This window comes from Haliaeetus leucocephalus, unplaced genomic scaffold (assembly GCF_000737465.1).
Source record: "Haliaeetus leucocephalus isolate CR32 unplaced genomic scaffold, Haliaeetus_leucocephalus-4.0 Scaffold702, whole genome shotgun sequence".
In the NCBI taxonomy this organism is placed as follows: domain Eukaryota; kingdom Metazoa; phylum Chordata; class Aves; order Accipitriformes; family Accipitridae; genus Haliaeetus; species Haliaeetus leucocephalus.
The window spans coordinates 1,697,100-1,718,829 of record NW_010973138.1 but is presented as its reverse complement, the minus strand read 5'-3'; the positions used below and the strand labels follow the sequence as shown (position 1 = coordinate 1,718,829).

Sequence of the window (21,730 nt, the reverse complement as noted above, 5' to 3'; positions counted from 1 at the left end):
CTCAGCACACGGTCAGGGGAAGAGCAGAAGAGATGGCGGTGGCGGAGACACAGCTGTACGCAAAGGTGGCCAACAAGCACAGGAGAAAAAGCACCTCTGTTCTCCTTGACTCTCTCCTCGCCAAAGGATTCCCGGCTCATATCGCGTGAGTAATGTGTTCAGCTGCTTTTGCACGGTAAGATGTATTTAAGATATAAGAGGTATTTCTCATAAGATCCTGACAGCAGGCAGCTTGCTTTTTTCATCAAGAGACCATGCTGTTTCCTGAGAGTGATGTCTCTATACAGGGATCAGACCTGTCTTGCTTTGAATTTCTTGTAGAGCTGTGTGTATTGCTCATACTGCAAAAACAACCTGCTCTGTACCCATTTTAATAAATACTGTGCATATCTGAAGACACAACACCCTTCCATGTCTTCAGGTTGAGAGGCCTCACAATAAGTTAAGAAGTTGATGTTTGCTCCTGGGATATATATTCTGTCATTTTTTTTCTGCTTACCACTGTTATTATAAGGGAGTTAAATGTGGATGTAACTTCTATCCAAAGTTTTTTTCAGGCCTGGCAAAGACCTCTTGCTGGATTTTGTTACTGGAAACTGTTTTAAAAGAGTAAGCTTTCCTTAACAAGATGCCACCTAAGTCTGTCAATTTTTCTTCCTGTCTTGAATCAGGATCTTGTTCCAAAAGCGTGTCTTACCTGGAAAATGTAATAGTAAAGAATGAGGCGCTACTCTTGGCAACCCGAATGGATGAGAGATTAACTGGTGGCAGCTAACCAAGTTAATAAAAAAGAAACGTGGTGGCCACTCCTCCCCCAAACATCACTCTGGTTGCACAAGGAAGTTTGAGGGAGGATTTTTCAACTTCTGAAGGGCAAATATGGACACTTTGGTTCAAACTGTTAAAAAAATAAATCTTTTTATTTAAATGTTGAAGAACCCCTCATAAAAATATTTTAGAAAGGAGAGCAATATCTCTCCCTTTTGACTGAAAATTAAGCAAGTTGAAAAGGCTCCATTAAGAAGTGCCATGTTGCTTTCTTAGGAACAGCTGTGTTTAGCAGATCAACTTTAGACATGATGGGCACAGCTTGCAAGGAAACTGTGGGTCCCTTGTTCCCAGTTACACATAGTGGAATTAGCTGTGCAGCTGAAAACCTGGATGATCATTTCTCTAGTAATACTATAAGTTTTGTCACCCCAAAGTAACAGCTAGTTTTTGAATTTTTTTGTCCTGTATGTGATATTCTTCAAATCCTCTTCAAAACAGTTTCTGCTGTTACAGAGATGGCTTTGTGCTTCCCAGGTCAAAATCAAGAAGCAGTGGCAGAAACACTATGCAAATCAACATAAAATGACAAAATGTCCAAAAGCACTTTATTTTTTAATTTATTTGCTTTTATTGACTTTAAGACCTTCAAAATTTTGATTGTGTTTTTATAAAACCTTTTAGCTGTCTCTGCAGTTCCTGGGTTGAACCGTAAATGAAAGTACTGAAAAGTTGTTCTTTTGAGATGTCCTGGCCTGACAAAAACGAGGCTGGGTGGAAATATTACTAAATCTTTCATAAAGTAGAAGCAGCATGCCAAAGCAACATTTCCCCAAAGAACAAAAACCAAATATGTGAGGATCAACCCTAGCTTCAGATCAACTAAATGGGCCTTCCCTAGTGCTTTACACAGAACTGAAGAGTGTCAACTGTTTCTGCTTTACGGAAGACTCAGTTTGTTCTCACTGTAAAGACACTACTTTTAATACAGATTTTCAAAGGTTTATTCCTACTCTCTATCATCTGAGAGAAATTGGTATATACAGAATTTATTCTATGCATTATCTTTCAATCTTCACTGCTCATCTTGGAAGTATAGGATGTCTATCACAGCCTAATGCTCTCCTGGTGCTAAGGGCTCTACAAACCCTGCTGGAAAGCATCCTACAGCCAACATATATGATGAGACAAAAGGTGGGAACAGGCACAGAGAGGAGCACAAGGGAGCAAGGAGATAGTACTGAGCAGCATGACAGTCCATGGTCTCAGGTCTCACTTGTCTTATTACATTTACGATTTTGCAGGCCCTATGGTAAAGAAAAGATGAAGTCATGCTCGATTTGCCTTCAGGGCAGCTTGCACAGAGCTTCTCTCCAAGTAGGAGGAGCAGCATGACATGAAGCAGTAAAACACTGACTTTGAGGTGTAACAAGTGGTTGACAAAGTCTGGCATCATTGGCTGAGCAGAGGCAGGCACTGACATTTCAACAGAATACGGCAGGAAGGGCTGTATGGGGAGAATGGCAAAAACATAGGTTGGTTGTGTTTGATGTGATGGACAAGGGAGAGCCAGCAGAGGTGTGGAAAGAAAATGTGCAGTATTCAGTCACAGAGGACACAGGCTAGTTTTAGACAAGCTAGGTCATGGTTTTGCATCGATTTGGCCATGGTAGTTGATTTACTTTATGGAGAAGAAAAGTAGAAGGTAAAGCTTGAGTGGGAAAACTCATGTTTAGCCCTCATCCATGTTGAGCCCCCACTAAAGAGCCAGGCATGATTGCATAAGTACATTTAAATGTTTTTAACAAGCCCATGTGTAATTTTTGCACTAGAGAGAAGACAGAAGGCTAGGAGGAAGCACCAAGGATGAACCTGAGTCCTGCTGCTTAATGCACTCATTGCACTGCTGGTGCGTGCTCAGGTGTCACAGGGATGGATGGAGGATAAAAATGTGAGGAGACTAAAAGAATGAATGCCCTCAGGACCCACTGGCCAGAAAGGATGGCCTCCAGAGAAAAGGAAAGAGATGAGCAGATGCCAAATAATTTAGCAGGTTTTCCTCCACATCCACTGTCTCTACTTCCCTTTCATGTCTCTTCTGAGAAGTTTGTAGGTGGGTTACAGGACTGGAAATGGGGTTCATGGGTGCAGGTGCTACTTAAATACTGGAGTCCTTCACCCATCACCTAGCATTTAGTCACAAAGACTTGTTCATATGAAGCCCATAGTTGGCATTTTGAAAGCTCTAGTGAGAAAAGGAAATGGGAATCAAATCCGATCCCAGAGAATGACAGCTGCATTAACAGAGAGAAACGTGAGATATTGTCCCTCATCTTGGACTGAACTGGTGGCTTAGATCTGGCTCTTTGCTGGCCTCTGGGAGATCCTCAACCCACATTTTCGAACCCCAACATCAGTATGCCTTGCTTTGTTTATATGTATGGGCTCGGGCCTGAGATTTTGAACCAGAACATAACCCTATGAACGGAGCAAACCCTTCCAGTGTCCAGTGCTCTTCCAGTGCGTGGTTTACTCAACCCTAAGGAATTCCATATAGTCAGTAGGGCTGCTAAGGAAACACCTCCAGAACACAAAGGAGGACAGGTTAGTAATCTTCAAGGAATTAAAGACTTGTAGTGGAAAAAACTATCTGGAGGGCTTCAAGAACGTTGGTATTTGCCAGGAATAACCTAGTTGTTAAAGGTCCTGTCTGTGCTGGAGAATAGACTTGGTGACTATAGCATGTCCATTCTTTACTTTTTAGAATTTTTCTTTCTGTTATTCTGATGAATCTGTTTTGGTTTTTTGTTAGGCAAAAAGCCTTGGCTGCTACTGGACAAAACACGATAGAAGATGCTGCAAAATGGCAAGTACTTGGGATTTCTAAGGAGTGCTTTCAGATTAAATTTGGCTAAAAATCCTTGTTCACATGCTGATTCTGTCACTGAATGTGAAGTTAGCTGCCATTAAACCCCCTGCATCTGAGTTCTTTTTTTGTGGTTTTTTTTTTCATTTTAGTTCATGCAGAGAAAGAAATAATTGTATTTGTACTTATTCTGGGAAGGGAGGTTATTTGCAGAAGGTCCAGGGTAAATCAAAAAAGCTGGAGAGGAAAGGGCAGCTTTGGGCAGAAGCATCTACTTTTACCACAGTGATGTTAGTCAATTCATGGGACCAGACACTTCTCCTCAGTTTGAAGCCTCCTGCTTATTTACGGCTATGGCCGCCGAAGTCTGCTCACTGCCTCTGCACGGAGCCTGAGGGGGGAACCTGGACTTTCCATCCTGAAGGAAAGGAGGAAGGAAACAGGGAAAATAGCTGTAAACCCATGGCTGCAGTTACAAACAGGTGCAGTAATAACATGAGGTTAAATGGCAATGGCTGAAGGCAAACAGCCCATCTTCTTCCCTTGAGAAAGGCTCATTATAAAATAGGCTGAAAGGCTGACAGTCAGAGGAACGTATCATTAGAGTCAAAATGACTTGTTAGTCTTGATCTCTACAAAGTTTTTCTTCTGTAGCAAGAGTCCCACAGAGTATTCATATGCTGATAATTGATTTTTTTTCTTTAATCCACTCTCAAATCAAATCCAGTCTTTCCTTGCATTCTCTTCTGGGTTTTGCTGTGGGATTTTTTTGGCTTGGTTTGATTGTTTCTTTCTTTTTTTTTTCTTTTTTTTTTTTTGTAAAAAGCCAGAGGAGACATTTGAGAATGGCAGATTCTTCCCAAATAATTTTTTGTCAGGAATGCCACCACACTTTCCATCAATCACTACCAATCCAACAGCTGCAAAGCCAAACATACAGCATGTGAAGAGCAAGGTGAAGGATGTCATCACATGGGATATGAGTTTCTGATCTTTGCTTGTGCATTTTCTGATTTGTCTTGTTTGCTTTTACTAGGGCTGAATAAAAATGCTAGCTCTTTTGGGGTATTTTTTTAATCTTCAGTTATTTTTCATTTGGGCATTATTCAATATTTTCTACCCATTGCTTCTTTTTCCTCCTCCAGCCCTCTGTTTCCAGTCATGAAAAAGGGGGAAGAATAACCCCCCAAAATCTAAAAATATCTTTTTTGTTGTCTCATTTTCAGACATCGAAAGAAGTGAAGGCACATACTAAAATGTAAAGTACACAAAAAATAAGCGGAAGAAAAACCCGTTCTCCATTAGTTAATATTTCAGAGAGAGAATTTGTAAGGAGCTCTTAATTTAGCTTTTCCTTTGTAAGAAAACAACAACTTTGTATTTCCTTTTTCTGGTCTCTACTATGGATGCCTTCAACCACAGGAAACAAGAGTAAGCGGTGCACATACTTTACTCTCTGTGATATGCTCTTGATTTCAGGTTGCACTCCCACTGCAACGATCCCTCTTTGGAAGACCCAATCCCTCAGGAGTATGCTCTTTACTTGTGTCCCACCGGCCGTTTGCATGACCATCTGCAAGAGTTTTGGAAGGAGAGCAAGCGCCAGTGTGGGAAAAACAGAGCCCACGAGATTTTTCCACACATCACTCTCTGCGACTTCTTCACGGTAAGGCGCAAAAGATGTGCAAGGGTCAAATATAAACTGCTGGTGGAAGTGGACCACCTACAGTTGTCTTACACCAGAAATTCTCCTTGGTGATCAAACTAACGTGACCTAGGTCCAGGCATGTTTGCTTAATATTTGAGTGTTCAGCCCCCGTGTAGGCACCGGGGGCTTTCTTCCCACTACCTGCTCTAGCTACCCACCTTAGCCCTTGGCATACCTAAAAATCGGGTGCTGGGGCCAGTGGGATGCTTCAGGGTAGCTGAGTGGCATGTGTCTAGCATCCATCTAGAGCAACTCTGTGCAGTCCAGGCTGCACATGGACCTGCCAGCAGTGAAGCACTGCTCCCCACACGCAGCTATCAGCAGGCTGGAGAGACCATGCCCATTGCTGCATCCATCCAGGATGTTAAACCTTCCTGCCTGGGGCAGCAGTGGCTGGCTTCAGCCAACTGTGCAGCAGTGACAGCGTTATCATAGGATATAGACAACTTCGTATTTTGCCTATGGGAACCTCAGGGAAACCGCTACCTAGCCCAGAGAGCCCCAGCCAGAAGGTCATTGCTATGGTGGCATGTTCCAATCTTTACCCTTTCTACTGAAGCTTGGATGTTGTGAAAAAGGGAGAAGCAAAATGCACAGGGATGGAAGGAGCAAGGGGAGCTGGACGGGAGTCCAGCAGTGCAATTGAGTCACTTTGTCAATAATTTAACATGGAAGTTAGGCTCCTGTGCTGGACTCTTGTTGGGCTTTTTTCTGGTTCTGGAGATGCTACTGTCCTCCTAGCCGGCCGGTAACCCTCTAAAGAACTTCCCAGCAGAGCTCCTTCTCCTGCACAGGTGAATACCCCAGTATCAGCAAAGACCAGCAAAGGTCTGGAAAAACTCTGGAGCCAACTGGTATCCAGTTTTCGCACACTGACGGTGATGCACATGAACACCAGCTGCAGCTGAGATGCGCTGAAACAGATATGAGCTAGAGTAGCTGGACAAAATTATTGTGTTAATCATACTTTCATGCTAAACCATGCTGCTAAGTATAGACAGTGAAAATAAGAGTATTTTGTTGCAAAATATTGAATAGCAGGGTACACTGTGGCCATTAATCACAATTATACAGAACAAAAATCATGAATTAATAATGAATGCCATGGTGTTGAAAGGTGTCAAGTTTAAAGGCCTGCCCCTGGAAGAGATGACTGAATTGCAACCCTCACCTCAGGCACCTCCACCCTGTTTCAGGTAGCATATTTCTAGGGATAAATGCACCCTCCGGTGCTATTCTCTGCTCGTCTGCTGTCAGCAAGAGCTGGCCTGGATGCCTCACAGGCAGAAAGCGAGACTCACTGACCTGCCTCCCACCTCCTTCTCCCGACACAGCCCTCTCCTGTTCCCTGACTCCCCACGTCTTTTGCAGCTCCCGGACTTGTCAGCCCCGGCGGATCCTGCTGCACGGCACTTGCCCTGGTGCAGGATCCCACCTGCCTCTTTCACCCCACAGCCCAGTCTGCCCAGTGCCCCTAATGCATCTCTCCTCACCATGCCTGAGCCTCACCAGGCAGTGCGTGTGTGGCTTGAGAAATGCTCAAGAGAGAAAGACGGTCTAAGCAGGAGGAGCTCCTTTCTTCTCTTCTGCTCTTCCCCTTCAACAGCATGACCTAGTGAAAAGGCTAAATGGAGCAAACAGCTCTGTGGAGGAGACTAAAGCAGTGTGGACATGGTGCATTGTTAATGTTTGTGTCTCTGATTAGACAGCACAAATTTCATCCTTGTCTCTTCACTGTTTAAATTGCTTAATTGACACTTCTTGTGGAAGCATGGCTCCATACAATCCTTTAATTTGCTGTGATTAGAGCATTAAGGGTCATAACGACAAAGATGCCTCATAAATTTTGCTAGGTATGTTGCTCAGCATCTGAGATCTTGAAGTTTTAGCAGGAGCTATTTCAGCTGTCAGATAACAATAATGCAAATTCTTACTTAGAATTGAAGAGGGAAATCATGATCCCTGCTTCATTTCAGTCAGGTTACTGCACACCTGTCAGATGGTAAAATCTTTTGGCTCTTCCCTATCCAGCCTCCTGGTAGAAGGCTCCATCTCCTATTATAGCACCAGGACACTGTGCTGATCAAACTGCCCAGTATTACTGATCTTAATACCAGGAATTTCAAGCAAGTTTGTAGGTGTGTTGTCTTTCTCAGGAAGTCTAATTCCTGCACTGTTTTCTGCTATTACTGTATGACACAGGCTACAATAGTGGCTGTTGAGCCAGTGGGTAAAGCCTGTTCCTCCTGTTTTCTTTCAGTGTGAAGACCAGAAAGTGGAATTATTGTATGACACCTTAAAGCGAGTCGGTGACAGCTTTTCACAGTGCTTTCCACCATCTATTTCACTATCACTACATTCATCCACCAGCTACCTTGGCTTCTTCATTGGTGACAGCCATGCAAATATCCTCAAAGAGTTTGCTCTGGCATTCTCGTCAGAGGCTTCAGCCCAGGCAGGTAGGACCAAAATCAGAGGGAAAATGGATGGGTCATAGCACAAATGCTTAGGCATGTTACTGAAAGCATTTCTTGTGCCTGCAGGGAAGCTTAGCTGATGTTTTATGCCAGCAAACACCCTTTCCTCCCACAGATTTGAAAATAACATGGCTAGGGAAGCATGGTTTAGACTTTGAAGACACAGTGCTTTTATCTAGAAGCTGAAAAGGTTAGCTGTGTAATTTGATAGATCAGGATATCCAAGATGGGTGGGGATATAATCCTCCCTATCCCCAGACCTCCATCTCCATGGTGCTATGGCCCAGCCTAATGGCCTGACTGCATCCTTGAGAAGAAGGTCCTAATCCCCACTCCAATGACATCCAAGGGAAACTGCACCACCAGTTGAGACTGTGGGGATACAACCCCAGAAGAGCTGTGTCTCAGAGAAACAAGTTCAATACATCTCAGACTGGGAGAGGAATTTAGACCCTGTTCATTTTTCTCCCAGCTGAAGCCAGGGAGCAAATCAAGTCCAGATTTATGAATCATTTTGGCATGATTAAAATCATGGCATTCTGCAAAACAGTTATTCAGCAAAACTCTGATCCACTCCACTACTAATTACTGTGGTGTTTCTTGTAGCATGCCAAACATGTAGGACTAAACAAGAAGAGCTTTAAATGACCTTCACTTCTATGTTGGGACATGATTGTTTTATTCCTAGATTGCCATGTGAAGCCCTGCCTAAAGCAGCTCCACCTTACCTTGGCTCACAAGTTTTATCCTCACCATCAGAAGACTTTGGAAGAATTGGCCAAATGCATTAACCCAGGGGAGAGCTGCCAGTGGATAGCTGCTCTCTACTCACGGGACATGCGTTTTGTGCATTACCAGGTACTGTCATCAGATTTATTTAATTTCCTGAGCCCCTGGTCAGACTCTTTGCTGCAGTCATCTTGCCTTTTTTTTTCCATGAAGAAAATCAGTGCATGCACAGTACAGTGTTTCAAAAAGCATGGTTATTTCAAGTACCTCTTTGGGTTGAAAAACTGTACCCATGAATTGGTAGAAGATACCTTTATGTTAGGCTGTTTGACCTGCATGTCAGCAAGGTCTAATTCCCAACTCCAGCAGAAAAAACTAATCTTACCATGACATGAAAAAATAAGAGAGACAGGAAATGATGATCTTTGAATATTTGCTAGGATTTGTCAGATCACAGCTTTGCAGCAAAATTCCATTCAGCAAATCAGTTTTCTTGATTGTTCCAGCCATGATGAAAACTGCACAGATTAAACATCAGTGAGCAGGGCACAGTTGTCACTGATGATTTTCTGCTTGACAAACTCCTGGTTAAAACCAGTTGACGTTTTTCCAGTTCTCATTTCCAATTTTAAGTTATGGAATGATCAACATTTTTTAGTCAGATCAGTATATTGCTTTGTCACAAGTCTTATATTGGATTTTGGTCACACTCAGGAGAGCTGCAAGTAATCAAAACCAGCTGACAATGCTTTTGCTATGTTTGCTTCCAAATAAGTCTGTACTAGTTACAGGGGAAAAAAGTATTTTTATGGAAACCAAGTGCCTAATTTTTACACATACTGCAAATGCAGTAGTGTCTTCCTTTTCCTCTGCCAAAATGCCATTAAAGAGCATTTGCAGAGCGGAAAATAGTAGCGGTCGCTGTGTCCAGTGGAGAGTTGAACAAGCATCTCCTGAACCGCTGTGGCACGTGCAGCAGCGGGCTCTGGGCAGCAGCCTGACCCTGCTGTGTGTTCCCCCAGACACTGAGGGCCCTCTTCCAGTACAAGCCCCAGAACATCGACGAACTCATGATCAACGCCGGCGACTTCGTCTACGTTGACCCGACGCAGCAGTCCGACGTGAGCGAAGGCTGGGTGATTGGGACCTCGCATCGGACCGGCTGCAGGGGTTTTATTCCCGAAAACTACACTGAGAGGGCCAGCGAGTCAGACACGTGGGTTAAGCACAGGTAAGCTGGGCTTTCGTGGGTGTTGCTTTATGTCAGCCACTTTTCCTGCTGGGCAGCCGTGGCAGCGTTCCTCCTCGCTGTGAGCTGTGGGCTGCCAGGCGGGAACTGGAGGCGGCGTGGGCAGAGGAGAGGGGGGTCCTGGGGGTCTGGGTGGGACGCCGAGACTTCTGGAAGAAGGGACATAGGACACGCATCCACAGATACCCGGAGTTCATTAGTTCAGCTGCTCAAGGGATGACCCCTGTTTGCACTTGAACAACCTGAACATCCTAATGAATTTGAAAAGACCACGTTCTGCCAGGCAGGCTGAGTCTTCAGCCTGGCTCAGTGCTTTCTCCTTTCTTCTTTTTTTCTCATTTCAAAGGCTTGCAAAGTTAACTTGAAATGAAACCACGCAAAGGTTGCTCCACCACCTTGAGCCCTTGTCTTGTTGATTTACCCTGTATCAGCAGGCATCTGTCTGGCTTCCTGCACTTTGTTCTGCCGCTGACAGCACGGCTGATGCCACTTGTAGATTAGAGCTGATTTTTCTAAGCAGGGAGGTGTAGGTGCACTTCTTGTTGAGTCCTCAGAGACAGAGGAGGCAACCAGGGAGTATTTCCTGTTTGAAGATCACACTTCAGCAGAGTTACACACAATATATGCCATCGATTCATATTATTTTAGATTCATTTTTCCGGGGCAGATTCTAAATCAAGAACAAAGTGATGAAGTGTGCAAAAAATATTGAATGGAGCATGAATCCTGACTTACACATCTCTGTAGACAAAATGACAACTTAAAAATCCCTTCTATTTGTGTGTGCGCCCATATGTTTGTGTGAGCGTGTGTTGCTTCTGCTTTTTCTACAGGGAATATGTTTTTGTAACAGCTTCGAGATTATTCGCCCAAACTGAAAATGAACCTAATGTAAAGCTGAATGGAGAAGTCCATAATCCTAGTATGTCAAGGAGCATAACCAATGTACTTTCTCTTCAGGTAATTGTTTTTTTCCATTTCTAATCTTTGCCGCATGCTTGTGCAGATATATTATGTATTAAAAGCATTTAGTAAATTTAATATTATCTTCCTTGTTCTCCCTCACATTTTCATGTTACGTTGTAATGCACATACACACACACACACACACAGACACACAAATACAATTATACTGTACGGTATAATATCTCATAAATATTTTGTGACTTATATCATGTATATTACTCTTGCTTTCTTTCATAAGAATTTTTGTTGCTGTCATAATAGCACAACATATGAGTTCTCTGCTCAGGTTTCTCTGTGCACAGCCTTACTGGGCAAGCTGTGCAGAGGTATGGTGAAAAGTCTGACAAGTGAAACACGGGCACAACGTCCCCTGACTTTCATGTGGGTTCATAGCAGAGTAATTAGAGCAGAATTAGGTTCATTGTTCATTGTTACTTTTATGTCCAGATCCTATGGATGTCACCTTGATGGTTTACCTGGTCGCAGATCTTGGCACATTTAAATGTTTCATTTTCTTTTGTATTTTTAGATACAGAGTTAATGTAAATAACTGCATAGAACTGCTGCTGGAGAACAGCCAGCTGTAAAGGTTAGCAGCACTGATGGGATTACATTTTTGTCCCAGTTTCAAAATCAACGTGTATCAGTTTTTTCCCAGGTTTTCCACTGGTCTTCTGGTAGGAAGAGCAAAACAAATAAGCACTCTGGTTTTTTACCTACAGCACATTTGCACCTGCACTGCCTTATTGGCTCTGACTGTCAGGGATGCCAAGACGGTCCTTACCAGCACACTGGCATGCTGCAGAAACCCCTTTGGGCTTGCTTGCCCCATGGCCTCTCTTCTGTCTGTGCTGGGGATAACCCTGGGTTCATCTGTGTTAGCATCAGAGAAACTTGAGGGCACCTTGAGGGAACTTCCATCCTGGGGGGTCCCAGGATGCCGTGTGTACAACCGTAAGACAGAAACATCTGCACAAGTCACATGTATGTCCTTCCACCGGCTCTTGATTGCTCTTAGCATCTCTTATCTAGCTCAGATCTGTGGCAGAGCCATCACTTGGCCTGAGGAACATGTTCTGCAGATGTGCACGTCTCCAGTCTAGGAGTTTCCCCAGCCTCTGGGTTCCTCCTAAGCAGAAGAGCAAGACCACAAAACCCTAGTTTTAAACTCTGATCTTGCGGTGGTTGATTTTTGTTTTATGGCAGAAATGCAATAACGTTTAGCAGAATACATGAATATAAATCTCATACCACTTCTTAAGAATTCCCTTCTCTGCTGCTGAAGATACACATCGCTAACCTCAGTGCTGCAGCAGTAATGCTGCGATGGGTTGAAAAACTTTTAAAGCCTTTGACCTGTTTCCCCCTATCTTCTCATCTGTATTTAATGTGCATTGTATACTAAACCCAAACTACTCAGAATTTATTTGTAATTCCATGCAGTCTGAGTAAAAAGTGGCTTCAGAGGAAAGCTGGGCTCACTATTGACTTGGCCACACAGTTATGAAAAGTGTAAAAGTAGTGTTTTCATCAGGAAAAGAAGGATGAGCTTGGTGTTAGTCCTGGTGTAGAAAAGAGCATTGCCACTTAAATCTTAGCTAGTTTCCCTCTTTTGTTTATACCAACCATATGATATATATTAAAATTATAATTCCTTCCCACGCTGGAATGAAAAGATCTGTTACCAGCACTACCTTTCACTAGTGTAAACATAGAATTAAAACCTAATCTGTGGCCCATGAAGGTCAGGGATCTCTTTCATTTGTCTTCAGTGGAGAGCCAGTCAGGCTTACTATTGTCCTAAAGATAGGCACCTATTATAGCAGCTCCTTCTCTCCCTCTCTGTGTTTGTTATAAACCTCCCAGGGCAGGTCTGCTCTTCCTTCCTCCATCAGGCAGCATCCAGGAATCCAGACTTTTTATGCAGGTTATATAGAATATCATAATGAAAAACCCTTTTTACACAGCTGTCGCAGAATGCCACCCTGCGAAGAGGTGTGCTGGTCATGCGTCATGGGGAAAGAGTTGATCAGGTCTTCGGCAAATCTTGGCTTCAACAGTGCTTGACTGCAGATGGTGAGTAAGATAATGGAAGGATCTTAGCAAATCAGAACCAAAACCAATTAATCCCAGTAATAGGTACAAAAGATTCAGTCTCCTACGTGTAAATGTAAACACTGACACAAAAGAGTAAGTAACATTGCAAGTCGGGTACAGCACTGCTTTGACCTGCATGCAACCAGTATTTTGTAATGTCCTAAAGTCCGTCATGTTTATGTTGGATAAACTCTGCAGACCAATCAAAGCTCTTGTGATACTGACAGATGTGTGCTTCACTGACGGATGTACAAAACACAACATCTCTACTGCTTGTTACACAAGGTGGTGGTCGTCACACCCCTCCAACTTTCTGCACTTCAGTCAGAATCATGGTCTGTTGATCAGTCACAGTACGTCACTAGTCAAATCTGGGGAAGAAGAGCAAGAGCAAACCATGGTGGAAAGGAGATGTCAGCACTGACCTAAATGAAAAGTTGAATTTCTTCGCCCTCTCTCTCAAAAATGTATGTTTTGAGGTGAAGAAAACTGACCCAGAACAGGGAACTGTGTGACAGGAGAAAGGAGGGTAACAAGAAGGTGGGAGTTCAGAAGGGAGAGCTTTATGCTGAAAGTCTCCTTTGTTATGCTGGAGATCTCCTATCTAAAGTGTCCAAAATTCATGCTAGATAATGAGCATGGTACCTTCTGGCTGCATAATCAATTCATTGGTTTCATTTTCCTTCAGTGGAAATGTTGTTTTTTGTCATTGGCAATGGTAAAAGAATATCAATAGGGAGTGGATTTTTGCTTCATTTGAGCCCCACAAAGCCGAAGTCTCACAATTTCCTGCCGTCTCTCTCCTCCCACATTTTGCTCCTTCTGAACTTGCATAAGAGGTTCTGTTTTGTTAGGACAGGTGATTTCCCAAGCCAGTGTTGTGACCTTAGAATATGGTACCTTTAGGGTAATAGTAGTCACCAGGTTTTTACACCAGTGAGACACTATGTCTGTAGTACTGAAATAATCCTGTAGGCATCTGAGTTCAGGCACTGCCCCATGACCCCCCAAACTGCTTAGTTCTCAGCTGTCTCCCTGGCGTGGTCTTGGCTGATGGCAGCTCCCCCTCACCCCTACGGTTTCCAGGCGAGGTTTAGGGAGAGCACAGACCAGGGTCGGTCCCCACTGGACAGACAGCACGGGTGTTTGAGGTGGAGGGAAGAGAGACTGGCTCCTTGGGCGCACACCCTGCTTCTTCACTTGCCCTCATGGCCAGAGAACAGACCCCAACCTGTTTCACTTGCCAGTCGAGATGTCATTCCAGGCTGAGTTTTCAGAACCAGCCATTCTACCATTCGGAAGAAACAAAGCCATTATAACGAAATGCAGCCTGTGTGTTAGCTGCTGCCTCCCTCGTACGGCGGCAAAATGTCCCACCTCATTTCAGGAAAATACTACAGAGCTGATCTGAACTTCCCTTCCACCCTGCCGAAGCGGAAAGACAGCATGAAGAATTTTGAGTGCGATCCTCCTTTATCTTCCTGTGGTGTTTTCCAGTCAAGGCTTATAGGTAAGCTGGATAATATCCTACTGAAACTGGAAGGGCTTGGGAAGCAGGCTTTCATCACCTGCAAAAGCTCATACTGGCTTTGTGGTAGAAAAACTTCTTAGTAGCACTCATTGTGGTAACACTTCTGTATGGGCAACCGCTGCAAGATCTTGTTAAACAGTAAAATAGAGGGTGGGGCTGGTTGCTCGTCTTGGAGACCCATTCTGCCAGTTCTTGGCAAAGAAAAAAAAAGAAGCTGCAACACTAGCTGTGCCCTGCTGCGTGTCCGCAAGGGACTGACGTCTTATGCAGTTGTCACTGAATGGGCAGTGAGGAGCGAATGGGATAATGACTAGAGGAAGCAGCTTCATGTTCAGCAGCCTGTGGTCACCTCATCACAGGTGCCTGACGGCTGGCTGCTGTGGGTTAGTCTGACTCAGATCACTCACCAGAGGAAGCTGTTTCTGCTCCCTGAGCAGCCACACCTGACTGTGACAATGCAAGTCTGGTGCAAATGTTTATCTCTGATGATTCAGATATATGGAGACACCCAAATACCTAACCGCTGTTTGCAGAATTTGAGTGAATCTTCTAAAATTATTTTTCAAACACTCATTTTAAACTTGCTGTTACAACCAGAATGAGCTTTTTAGTGAGCTCAGGCAGCCAACAGTGTGAAAAAAAATTAATAGAAAGGGACTGTCAATGTATCCCATGTCAATGAAACTGAAAAGCTCCAAGCTGGTTTTTGCAGAAAGTATTTTGTAGTATTTTCTCATCTGTCGTGGTTTGTGAAAGAGGAACTCACTTTGCTGTTCCCATCCAGGAGAAGCTTTGCTGGACCAGGGAGTGACAGTCAGATATGTGTACTCGTCACCCGCGCTCCGCTGCATACAGACAGCTCAACACATACTGCAGGGTAAGGCAGCAAAACTGGCCACGTGCTTTTGCCACGGTGAAAATGTCCTCGTCGAACTTTTGTGAAGTCTCTGAGATGAGTAATTAAGAAGATGTACGACTTTGTGGCTATTTGTTGTTACCTTTAAGCAGGGAAGACGAGGTGGGTTTGTCTAGCTTGGTAATACAGGCAGTAACAAATGTGCTGCCATGTGTATGGTCTGGAGAGTACTATCCCATTAACTCTAGTCCTTGCTAGTTAACATGGAATCTAATGTTATATGAAACAGTGGTGTTTCACATCAGGTTGAATTCAACATTAGTAGCTGCTCATCAGATCGCCACTGCCACCTCTTCCAAAAAGCAAATGTTTCCAGTGCTCTGAAGGATATGTATGTGGATCAGGGAAGACAACTTTCTCCTGAAAGCATTTGCCTTTGCAAGCCAAACTATTTTAATTCCCTCATATTGCAGAACCTCTTTCCTTCTCCTTCTCCCCCTCCCTCTCCTTCTCTTCTTTTTTCCTCTCCTGTCCCCTCCCACAGGTCTGTCAGAGGTTCACAGTTTATTATCATGTTTATATCAGAATTACGATGGGAGTGCATTTCTTCTGGGAACTAGTACCACTCAGTAACCTCTTGAGAATTATCAACAAAATAAAGTGTCTTTTGACAAAAGAATTCTATTTCTAACACTGTAGGACAATTTATTGCCCCACTGAGGACCACTGAGTAAAATACTATATAAAAATGGTAAAAACATTTCCTGTCTAAAGTTTATTGATTGCAACATTACTAAGGTCTTTATTATCTCCTGTACTTTGCAGATCATCACAAGAGAGCTCCAGAAATAATAATAATAATAATGTAAGAATTTGTAGTGACTTAACGTTAGTCAGACAAGAATATAATGTTGACTTCATTTAATCAACACGATCCTCTTTTGTTTGACAATAATTCTTTTTCATTAATGAAAACCTTACAGCCAACAAGGTATAATGTACAGCACAAATGTAACACTTCAAGTGTACCTTTCTCTTCTTAATAAATATTTTTTGTTCTTTCAGGGCTTAAATTAGATCAAAAAGTCAAAATCAGGGTGGAACCAGGACTGTTTGAATGGACCAAGTGGGAAGCAAGCAGAGTAATTCCTAACTTCATGGATGTGACAGAACTGTCAGAGGCCTCTTACAAAATAGACGCAAGTTACAGGTAATTGCTCCATATCCAGCTGTTAAAGCAGTTGGGTTTTTTTCCCTGAGGTATCTCTTCGTCTTTATATTTGTCATAAACCCATTATGAACAGTGCAAAAAAATGGGTGATTCTGATCAAATTCAAGTCTGCATGACGTGTTCCCCAAATATGATACGCTGTCAGCTGTCTTGTGCCAAGAGTCAACTTTGCTGCTCTGACACAGAGACACACACGCACGCTTGGGAACGTGCGTGCACGTAGCACGTGGGTACACCTGCACATGCACAAACATCTGATACTTGTGTATGGGACCAGCCCCCCTCTGGTGTTGCCTTCAGATTCGCTGGCTCAGGCCCATGGATTGTCACGCGCAAAAATAGCTGCATTATAGGCATTAGTGTCAGGTACCAGGAGTTTTGTTTTTACCTTTGGCTCAAGCAAAGCACACTGTAGAAACGTGAAGAATAACCTGTTGGGTAAATAACATGCTGGTTTTCAGCGATGAAGAAATGTGATTTTTAGAAAAGGTCAGTAAGCCCTTTGTTTAGGGTCTGCAGGGCAGCAGCGAGAGGTCTGCCCCGCGGCAGAGGGTGGGCACAGGCTGGGAGGTGGCAGGGAGCCCAGCCCCACGCCTGAAACGCCGCTGCTTTGTGTCACTGAAGCAACCGCTACAAGAGGAAGGGAAAGCGGGGGGCCACCCCCCGTGCACCCCGGGGCAGATCCATGCAGCGTCTGGGGAGAGAGAGGGGAGCCCGACACGAGCCTGCCGTCCTTGCGGTTTTGGGGGCAGGCAGGGTAACGGCGTTTCACTGCAATTGATGTTTGTGCCAAATTCAGTCGAGGAGGGGTGGCGTTTTGTTTTGCGTCGCTCGTATCGCGGACTTTTTGGGGCCCTCGCAACTTGAGGGAGGTGATGCCTTTTCTGAGTGCTTGCAAACCACAGCAGGGCAGGAAATGATAAGCCTCCAATTCAATCTAGCTCCTCATCTTGGTCGCAAACCAGGCTGCTCTGTGTTTGCACTGCAGAGCCAGATCCAGGAAATTACTCAGCTAATAAAGGTGAGCGTCTCTGGGGTTTCCCACATGTACAAGAAAGGGGGAAAGGAAACTTCTTATGTCTTAATGCATTTCTTACAGCCAGGCGTCTTCGTTTGAAATTGCATGAAGGAATAAAATGCTTCATTTTCTTGGATCATAGTGCTTTCTGGTGTGTTTTACCACCAGCAGACCGTTTTCCCTAGTTTTTTCAGTACGCTTGCCTCAAAAGAAAGTGTGCAAATGCAGAGCAGTGAGACGCTCAGAGGGGAAGCTCTGAAGCAATGCTAACTACAGGCTTCAGACCCCTCACACCTCACTCAGGTCCGGGCAAAAATAGGGTGGATGAGCAATAAACTTGTACATATGATGCCAGTTTCTTCCCGTCGCATGCAGGGTTCAAAATCCTCAGGTCCCAGGGGCTGGTTTTACCATATTCACCCATTGCAAATGACAACCTTCAACTAGGCTGTCAGGGCCTCCCAACATCGGGAATTTGGTGTTCCCGACCCTTGGCACCGCCAGCCACTGCACTCTGGGGCCCTGCAGGCTCTTCCCCGCTGCCGCCGGACTGGGGCAGCCCCCAGCCCTCCTCCCGCGGCCGGACAGAGCTGGTGTCCTGGAAGCTGCTGTGGAGCCTTGGGACGGGTCTGTGCAGGGTGCGCGGCACCCATCAGCCCAAGCCCTACCGGGTCTGCGGGGCTGCCTTGATTCGCAGCTGTTGGAAGGTCTGGCTCCTGCTTTTTTAGGAAACGTTTGTTCAGTGCCTGAAGAGCCCTGGCGTATAAAAGAAAGAAGAACGCCTGGTCTCAGTCGAAGAGCTCAGATACTTAGGAGTGGTGCATTTTGGTGCTGGAAACACTTTTCTTTTTTCAACTCTAGGAGTGAAAGTCTTTACTATCCATTTATCCAGCTAATACAGATATGCCTCATTTGTTGCTGAGTTTGATTTGCTTTGTTTATTAAGGAGACTAACACTGAGGCACCAGATCTTGAAAGCATTCACATCGTCAGTGTCTCGCCTTGGTTTGAACTCGGTCAGGATCGCTAGAGCTGGGCGGCTCTGCAAGTCTGCAGTCCATAGCTGGGCAGTGGTCCCTGCTGACAGAATTGCTCAAAGCTTAAGCTTTTCTTAGGCATGAATCCTACTTTGAATAATCTCCACTGTAAACTACAAGTTTTATTAAAGCATGGTTTTCCCTGCATCTGGTGCCTTATGAGCTACGAGATTTGGCTCTAAGATTTAATGGCAATTACCGTGGGGGACACTAATGCTGCATGCAAGCTGAGGCATGTCAGCCCAGTCAGTAGAAAAACCTATATCCTTTTAACCAAGTGCCTTTTCTCTGGTGTAGTCATTCAATAGTGCTGACAATGTCCCAGTATTCATCTAGATTAACATACATTTGTGATTTTATTGTCAGGGGTAACTTCCCACTCTCTTCTCTGGTGCCATCGGAAAGTTATGAAGAATATGTAAGCAGAAGCTCTGCGGTTACAAAACAGATCATCACTGCCTGCCCCAGCAAAGGTAAAGGTTTCAGATCTTTGTATATTCTGTCAGAGACTTTCAGTAACAGGAACTGGCAAAGATTTGCCAACAGAAACACATTTAACGTGAGTTGTTTGTATTCCACACAGCTTAAGGTAAACTCTTAGTCCTTGTCCTGGGCTACGCTAAATTAAAATAAATGCGATTTATGTGATAGAAATGAAAAAGCAAAATTAAACAGGAAACAGTAGATTACTAAATTGCAAGAGTATACTTTGCTTCATCTTTCTACATCGCGATGTAGCTCAGCATAAGATACTATACTTTTCTGGAAAGTTTTTTTTTTCTCTCTCTTTTCCTAGCAAATGCTTTTTCTCACTAGCTGGTATGCCTACAACACACCAGACTTTTTCTGACCAGCACAGTATACCCTGCCACATTATCAAAGAGGTCTGCAAAGATGAACAGCCCCAAAAGAGCCTCACACCCATCTGCTGACGGGTAACCTGACAGTGCTGCAGCTCCCTTACTACTTTTCTTTGCTTTTTCTGGTGTATCAGGTATCATCCTCATTGTGGGCCATGGCTCTTCCTTGGCATCTTTCACCCGACCTCTGTTAGGGCTCCCTGCCAGAGACAGCAGCAACTTTGCTCAGGTGGTACGAAAGGTAAGATTTTTTTCAGCAGGAAGCTTTGGTTTTGTTTTATTATACTGTTAATAAGGAGCCTGCTTATGTGGTGAGACATGCATGTAACTGCATGCCAATACCAACAACATTAGCTTTCTCATTACAAAGGGAATCTCATGTAATTTTAGCAAAGCACAGGAGGTCGAGAGAACGATTTTCTCCTGGTGAACAGTATGCGACTAGCAGCTAAGTCTTTGGAGAAATTTTTTGTCCAACTCCCATGGAAAGTCAATGCCAGGTAACATTTAACAGACAAGAGGCATGTTTGGAAACCGCTCCATCTGGACCTAGCCTTCCCTTTCCTCCCTGTGGTGTTGTGAGTGTAACATGCAGCTACATTCAGTGAGTCACTCTTTAAGAAGCTGTGTGTTTTTCGAGTCACTGTAAGTTCACAGCTTCAGTGCTCAGCTACAGAATGAAGTGGAGAAGGGTTTTCTTGCCAGCTTCACAAGTGGGACCTGTGCTTGAGATTGGTCGCCAAGGTTTTTTGTTTACTTTATTTGTGTATTATCACCAGTGGCAGAATTCTTCACCCAGGTTTTCTTTACCATCTGCCTTGGTATGACCAACCAGAGAGGTCAGTCTTTAGATATATTTTTACTACCACTGTCAATGCGTAAGGAGGAGTGAATATATTTTGATCATCAAATCCAAGTATGAACATAGGGAGATGTCACAAGTTCATCTTTCACCCCACAGGCCTCCAGTCTGTTTTTAGTTCATTTCAGAAGAGGCAAAATGTCCTGGTCTCTCCTCCCAGAACAGTCTCAGGGTCTGCTCTCTTCTGTAGCAAAGCCCCCTCTTTCATGTCAAAGCAATGACCCTGCTAGTAACTCTGCTGGTAACTTCCTTCCTAGATCCCATCGCTGGGCATGTGTTTCTGTGAAGAGCTGAAAGAGGAGAACAAATGGCAGATGGTCAACCCACCAGTGAAGACGTTAACTCATGGAGCAAATGCAGCCTTTAACTGGAGAAATGGTATTGTGGAAGATTAGAAGGCTGGCTCTGCCTTTTGCAGTTGTCAAAAATAAGCCAAAGACAGTTTATGGTTCAGCACAGTCCAGTGTTTCATCCAGAAGACTTACAGTGGATGGGAAATACCATCTCTAAGTTGTCAAAGCACAGAAAAACACTTCCGAGTTTGGTGCCTGAACATTGTTTTTATTTCAGTGGCTGAGAGGAAGGAACATAGGAACTAGTGTGCAAAGGAGAAAGAACTCTTCTGGTGGTGAAGAAAGTACCTTTTAACCTTTTCTGAGTACCAACATTTAATAAATAGAGAACTACCTGATTGTAAATTCCACTGCTAAAGGCACTAATATAGAAAATGTTGCATTTTCCAAGACCAAAATACATACAGTAGGAATTGCTTTTTTTCATGCACTTGGATCTTTTCAGACAAGCAGAGAAACTGGGACTGCAGAAAAGTCATCTCCTACCCAAAGAGGAGACCAGCTCTACCTAAAGCCACTGGGTTTCCTGTTCACTCCATCAGTTTTGTGAGAGCAAATACCACACTGACTATTTATTTAGCTCTTCTACAAAGGGGCTCTACTTTCTATCACAACAGCTCCCCATTCAGCGATTCCCAAGTGATCCATATTGCAAAAGGGACTAACTAAATGATTCCTTTTTGCAGAAAACTGAACTGATTGCTTTACTGCTGCTGGGACAAAGAAAGATGCCCTGTGCTACTCTACTGGTGACAAAACCGTGGCGTGAGCAACTCTTAACTGCTGAACACTGCCTGAGATGGCACTCGCAGGACAACAGCTTTGCTCTGTCCTGTTCCGTGCCAAATTGTATAAATGGTGACACACCTACCAGATGGGTTACCCAAATTGTCTCTGTAGCTCTTCTCTTGGTGATTTGTTTAATTAATGGAATGTAGCCCCGAAATTTTACGCACAAACAGGAACATGCCTTTCCACAGTCTGTTTTCCTTTCTAATTTTCCTTTCCAGTTATCCTCTCAGATAACTACCTCTGGGAAAGCACAAGTGTTTCTTTCAACAAAAGGAAAAAATGGAGGTTTTTCTCTCTCTTAGCATGACTAAAAATGTTTTCATTTTCACT

The 21,730-nt window shown here is 44.0% G+C and overlaps 1 protein-coding gene across 1 annotated transcript; it reads left to right on the top strand.

Annotated features, from left to right (window-relative positions):
- The first annotated feature begins 32 nt into the window (after window positions 1-32).
- On the top strand, window positions 33-20,852 carry UBASH3A (ubiquitin associated and SH3 domain containing A). The gene is made up of 14 exons (XM_010580287.1): window positions 33-145; window positions 3,581-3,634; window positions 5,114-5,300; window positions 7,603-7,801; window positions 8,508-8,677; window positions 9,571-9,779; window positions 10,631-10,757; window positions 12,740-12,839; window positions 14,248-14,370; window positions 15,176-15,268; window positions 16,313-16,457; window positions 18,900-19,006; window positions 19,528-19,634; window positions 20,513-20,852. Exons 1-14 carry the CDS (start codon window positions 33-35, stop codon window positions 20,648-20,650), a joined length of 1,872 nt encoding a protein of 623 aa, XP_010578589.1. The 3' UTR covers window positions 20,651-20,852.
- The last annotated feature ends 878 nt before the right edge of the window (window positions 20,853-21,730 follow it).